The 6,000-nt window shown below is 50.4% G+C and overlaps 1 protein-coding gene across 2 annotated transcripts in view; it reads right to left on the bottom strand.

Annotated features, from left to right (window-relative positions):
* Window positions 1-302: 302 nt before the first annotated feature.
* Window positions 303-6,000, bottom strand: part of Htt (huntingtin) — a 143,701-nt gene continuing 138,003 nt past the window's right edge. For both annotated transcript variants that reach the window (XM_055624231.1, XM_055624232.1), the window contains exons 65-67: window positions 5,692-5,854; window positions 5,347-5,507; window positions 303-4,276 (exon numbers count right to left, since the gene is read on the bottom strand). In XM_055624231.1, the coding sequence (XP_055480206.1) occupies window positions 4,063-4,276; window positions 5,347-5,507; window positions 5,692-5,854 (538 nt within the window). In that variant the 3' untranslated portion in view covers window positions 303-4,062. The remainder of the gene's footprint in view (window positions 4,277-5,346; window positions 5,508-5,691; window positions 5,855-6,000) is intronic.

Below are 6,000 nucleotides of genomic sequence, written 5' to 3'. Positions count from 1 at the left end.
TGGAAGCTGAAATAGTATCTAGGACCTTGCATAACGGGCTTAAAATGCCAACAGCCATGAGAACTTGGCATACCTTATCTCCCAGACAGGGAGATCACTTATATAGTGTTTGTGAATGCCCCTATTGTGAATGTCCCAATTCCAGGCACATAGGCTCATTCCATACCTAGTGTTGTCTGACTTTACAGTGTCAAGATGGCTGCTGGTGATATACTTGCTCCACTGGAGATGAGCAGGATACTCTCCTTAAATGCTGGAAAGGAGGTTCTCATAAGTAAAGCAAGCCTCAAACAGCAACAACGGGTGGTTAAATTGCTTCTTTAATTCAAATGTACAATATCTGCAATTTAAAAATTTTAAATATACATTTCATGTCAGTCCTTCCTCTTGGAAGTGGACAGCCAGGTCTGGGCTGGGCTCCGGGGCACACCCATCACAGCCCTGCTGGTTCCCAGTGGAGTCCATGGCACACAGCAGCAAGGCCTGGACAGGAGCCCCCTAGAATGCAGCCAGGTCTCTGCAGAGAGGTCTCTGCCATCTATCACCTTACACTCAGCTTGTGGCAGAGGGTGTTTCCAGAGATACTTGAGGGGAGCAGTTCCTTTGATGGCACTAAAGTGTGACAAGCACACATTGAGGGTGGCCCCGAACCTTCACATCATCTTTAGTTGTCACACCGTTCCGCTCCGCGTTGCTTCTTTTTTCCCCCCGGATGCTCCACACTCGCTGAGAAACAATTCTTTTTCAAACCATGACCTCCTGAGCTCCCTGCCCCAGCCTCAGCAGCTTCTCAGTCTTCTGCTCCCACGTACCAATCCCCGGAAAACAGCTTCATGCCTGCTCTGGCAGCAGCTATGATCTGAATGCTCAGTGTTGAGGGAGGGAGGGTTAAAACCCAAGTGAGACTGTGTGGGGAAGGATGCTCACAGGTGGCAAGAGGAGACTATTTCTGCCGCCCATAATGGAAGGCAGTGCTTCTTGCCGGTGGCTGAGAGCCAAGCTATTGCTGTGTAAGACCTGTCCCATGGTCCGAAAGCAGAGCTGCTTCGATCACAGGAAGGTGCTTCCTGCCAGGGAAGGAGCCTATTAGGTTTAGTGCCTTCCCTGGCACTACATTCTACAGGGCTGGAGGTGGTTCCATTCTAATTCTTCCCTCCTGAAGGGTACATGTGCAGACAAAACTGAGAGAATAATAAAGGGCACTTGGCAGTTGCAAAGTCATCTACATGTCAAGGGGGCCAGCAGTGGGAGGGAGGCACATTTTGGAGAAGAAACATGCTGAAGTGCATTGCCACACAGTTCTACCCTGGTTTCGTTAAAATCCTTCCTGACAGCACCAGCAGGAAAACAGAAACAACACCCCACCTCCTGCCCCTAAAACCTCACAATCAAAAATAACATTTTATTTATTTTATAAATAAAGTTTGGAAATCCATATAATCTTGAGGAAGCTGATAAAAAGTTTTGGTCCCTCCTGCAATTAGTCAGGTCAGGCAATGTCTCCAGTGGGACTTTAATGAGCTAGGGACATTAAAAACAAAACAAAACACCCCCCCCCCAAAAAAAAAACAAACCCCACGAGTCCCATTTTCAGATGCTAGAGTCAAAGCTGACTGTATGTGGCAGGTCCAAGAAAAGTCCGCTTTCAGGAAGAATGAACAGGCATTCTTAGAGGTCTTGCATATATCTTTGAGGATCTCATGCCCGAGGGTGTGTGCTCGTGCTCGAGAATGTGTGTGCATGCACATACAACTGTAGGTATGTATACACACAAACTATACCTGCCTGTGCCCAGGTGCATTTCCAGACTGTGGTACCCATGAGCAGAGAACAGCTTGTGGCAGAGGCTGTTCTAGCCCTGTACTAATAAGAACTGTTTCTGATTACACTGTGAACAAGAGGCCAGCTAAACTCCAGGTTGAACTCACTGATAGGAATCCCCTGGTGAATGGTTCCAGATTTTTATGTTCCGTTTTCTTATAAACATCTACCATGAGCAGTAACTGGGCCTGCAACATGCCTGTCTCAGAGCTGCCAGATCAACCTGGGAGTGTGGTAGCAGCATTCTGAGAACTTCCAGGTGGGCCCCAAGCAATTCTAGCAGGGAATCTAGAGTGAGAAGTGGAAGCCCTAAGTCAGCAGAGGGGCACTGGTGACTTTCTTTCATTGAAATGAAGTAGCTTCTCTTAAGGTCCTAATGAAAGACCTGATCTATGTCCACTGTTCATGCTACCATGATACCAAAATGGGCTGGGCTGGCATGGGGTAGCCAGGGCACGTAGAAAAAGAAGCAGGACACATATGAGGGACTCCACAACCTATGGATGGTAGGGAACATTGCATCCCAGCTGCCTTTTAACTGTCATGATGGGAAGACAGGAGGAAATTCAAGGGTCGAAAGGCAGCAATCCATGGACCGAAACACAGTTAATTAATCTGATAGGCTGTAAGCACTTTCCTTCTGTGTGGCCTACAAACAGCTCCAAATGACCCCTCTTCTCTACTCTATAGCTGAGAAACAAAGGCATGACTTAGCTGAGCAGCAGAGAACCTGCTCTGTCATGTAGCCAAATAGCAAGCAGAGCTCCCAAACCAAGCCAGGAAATGAAGGCAGCCCATGTCCACGGCTCATTAACATGACCTGGATACTCTGGGCCTGGAGCTTGGAAAGAAGATATGGCTCTGACAAGCATGGGAAGCTATCCCAGGCCATAAGTTGACCTGATTTTGAACCTTCCCTTTGTTGCCTAATCTTGTCAGGGTGAACCCTCCATGGGCTATGACAGGCATGGGTCTATACTCTCCTGGGCTAACAGAAGGCAACATGGGAAGGGACAAAAGAGCTGTTGGGACAATTCTTAACAGTTACTAGGACACCAAACTTTCCCTTGACCAAGAGAAACAGACAAACCAACAAACCATAGCACAGAGACACCTTTGGGGTTATCAGACCAGCACTCCTCAGGTCCCCACCATGCAGAAGATACAAAGGGAACAGCATCCACAATGGCCAGCTGGTTCCTGGACAAGCTACAGCTCAGATCAGCCAGGACCAGGGATGAGGTTATTGGGGTAGCTCTTTGGGTGCAGCAGACGCTGTTTCTGCCCAGGCTGAGTGACTAGGAGACTTTATCAACACTAGTGAGCAGACAGCTTGACAGTCATGGCTGAGGAGCGTTTGCTGCAGCAAGGCAAGCTTCTTATAACCATAACAGTGGAAAGCAGTCTCCTCAATCCCTCAGTTGGGCCATAGGTAGGATTCTCACCTAGGGCAGTAGAGACTAAAACCTCTCTCTGTGCTGGTTAAATGTAATGCATAAGAAAAGGGAGCTGTGTGATGTGCAAGTGCCATCAGTTGTTGGAAGGGCTACACAAGGGACCTGCCCGACTAGATTGAGTAGCTACAGGAGAAGGAGTGGTGGCCAGAAGGCCCATCCACTTCCATATAAACTTTGTAACATGCAGCACAGGCCTTGCAAGTCACACACTTTACACGGGCATAAGAAGAGTTACATTAAAATTAATCTCTTTACTGATATAATTAAATTTTAACTCCTGAGAAGAAAACAGAGAAAGGGAAAACGATGCTGGACACCCGGCACCCCTAGTTCCCAGCCCCCCACACCATTCATTTTGTGTCCAGACACTGGTGTGGCAGGTACACCCTGCTGGGGAAATGTAGGAGGGAGCTCTCCAGCCCAGTGGGACAGGAGGGCTCAGAACCATCTGGCAAGAGCTAGGACCCCTGCTCCACATACCAGGGCAGCTGCAACCTAGTGACCATGGCCAGGGGAAAACTAACAAGAAGACAAACACCTGGTCAACCTAGCACTGCCACCATCTGCAGCGTGGCCAGGACCCAGGGCTCAGGCTCATTCCCAACATAGTGCATTTTCCCTGCATAGCCCTCACTTATGCACTCCTGCCATTGCCTGGCTGTCCACTTGACACAAGTGGAAGCCTGCATGACCAAGGTAGCCCCAGCAGAAGCTTGGCGCAGGCTTCTGGAGGCTCTGGCCTCAGCAGCTGCCTCCTCTCAGCCTCTTGTTCCACAGGTACTACTCAGCAAGTGGTGACCTTGTGAACATTTCGCAAACAAGCAAGCAGCCGGTGGTATGGACTTCCTGGTGCCGCCACCACTTCAAACACAGACTGGAAAGCCCTGCGGTCGAATTCCTCCTCTATCTGGTGTCTGTAGAAGTCTGTGGCAACCAGGCAGAAAAGGTTCACATCCACCTGCTCCAGTTTCCCCATCCTGCTGATAACGTGTGGAAGGCTGATAGAAGAGTTAAGGGGGAATAATGACAAGGGTGGGAAGACAGCCTTCCCAAGCAGTCCCTTCCTAAGTCCACCAAGAGGCCCGGGGAAGACTGAAGGCAATTAAAACAGAGGGCAGCCTATATCACAGCAGCAGCAACAGCAGCAGTAGCAACTGCTGCTGCTGCTACTTGCAATCCTCTCCCAACTGCAGCTTGCTATCTGCCCAGGAGGGCAGAGTGGGTAGGCAAAGAGGCCCAGGAAGTAGAAGCCCTGCGGTGCAGACAGGGTGCCGGCTCTCAGTGCTCTGTGAAGTAGCACTTACCTGGGCTGGGCTCCCCTCACAGTGCTAGTGGCTGGTGTTCCTGCTCACACTGCTTCAGCGCAGGGAGGGCAGAGCTAGCACCCTGCTGCAAGGCTTTCCCAGCACTTGGGATGAGGCTGTGCTGTCACCGCCAAGACAACTTTGCTGCTCAGTAACTCTCATGGTCTACTCTGGGGGAAGTTGCCAAAAGAGGAACTCCTGGCATCACTGTCTGGGCGGGAACTGTAGCTTTACTTACGACTTTCCCCAGGAGGGTGACCACTGCATAAAGATGAGAACTAATGAGAAGCAGGACTGAGAAAACCTCAGAAGGATAGAACATGCCAGAGGATGGAGCAGCCGCAGGGCTAGCAGCTGGCCTGAGCTGCCCTGACTTCCCATGGGCTCACTCCTGCCACAAACCCACCCGCTGGGCAGTTCTGGCTGGCAAATGGCTAGACCTTCTGTTTTGTGTCCCTGTCAAAGTTTTGGGGAAGGTATCACCTTGGTATCTGTGGGGTTCTTTAGGTTTTAGCCAGGTGTGGTGATCCCAGCACTCAGGGAGACAGAAGCAGGCAGATCTCTGTGAGTTTGAGGGGAGCCTGGTCTACAAAGTGAGCCCAGGACAGCCAAGGTCACACAGAGAAACACTGTCTCAAAAAACAAAAAACAGACAAACAAAGAACTTAGGTTTCAAAACATTCAATGAAACCTGAACCTCATTCTAAGGCATAAGGAAGGGCTGGTGGAGTCTGAAAGCTGGCAGAAGACTCAAGGAAGGATACATTGCTGACACCCATGGGCTGGTAGATGCGCTGACAAGGAAGCAGGAGAGGCTCCACATGGCCATGGCAACTGGAGTTCTTTGTGTGAAGTTGGACAGGGACAGCATGACCCAGTCCCGGACCATGGATGACTGCCCAGCACTGTGCAGAGTCTGAAAAACCTGTGGAGGAAAGAGCCCTGAGCACAGGGTCAGGCTGTGGGGTTGGGGTGAGGGGACTGGGGCCGTAGCTGCCACCCATCTTACAGGATGAGTCTAGCACTGATGACAGGCCTACTGGAAGTGTGGAATTCACTCCACCTTCATTCCCTTGCTATGTCCTTGCCCCACATATAGATACCCTCACCTTGTATACTACAGTGGCCATGAACTGTGGGTATGGCTGCTGGTTGGACAGAAACTCTCCAATGACTTTGTTCATGACATCTTGTGGTGGGAAGAAGTCGTCTAGGAACTGAGGCAGGATCCTTGCCACGACCCTGGCTTCACAGGGAAATCCCTTGCGAATCCTGAAAGGAAGGGAGCTGATCTGAGCCTCACCCTGGCTCCTGGCCTCTCAGCCCTGCCCATAGATCCAACACGGACTAAGGCTCTAAGGGCTTTGACCCACAGGGATGCTTCAAGTGAGGCTCAGACCACAATTAGGGCATGAGTG

The sequence above is a fragment of the Psammomys obesus genome, unplaced genomic scaffold (genome assembly GCF_907164565.1).
Source record: "Psammomys obesus unplaced genomic scaffold, mPsaObe1.curated_primary_1811, whole genome shotgun sequence".
Taxonomy (NCBI): Eukaryota; Metazoa; Chordata; class Mammalia; order Rodentia; family Muridae; genus Psammomys; species Psammomys obesus.
Note: the sequence above shows the minus strand (reverse complement) of the source record. Positions and strands in the feature narration are given on the sequence as shown.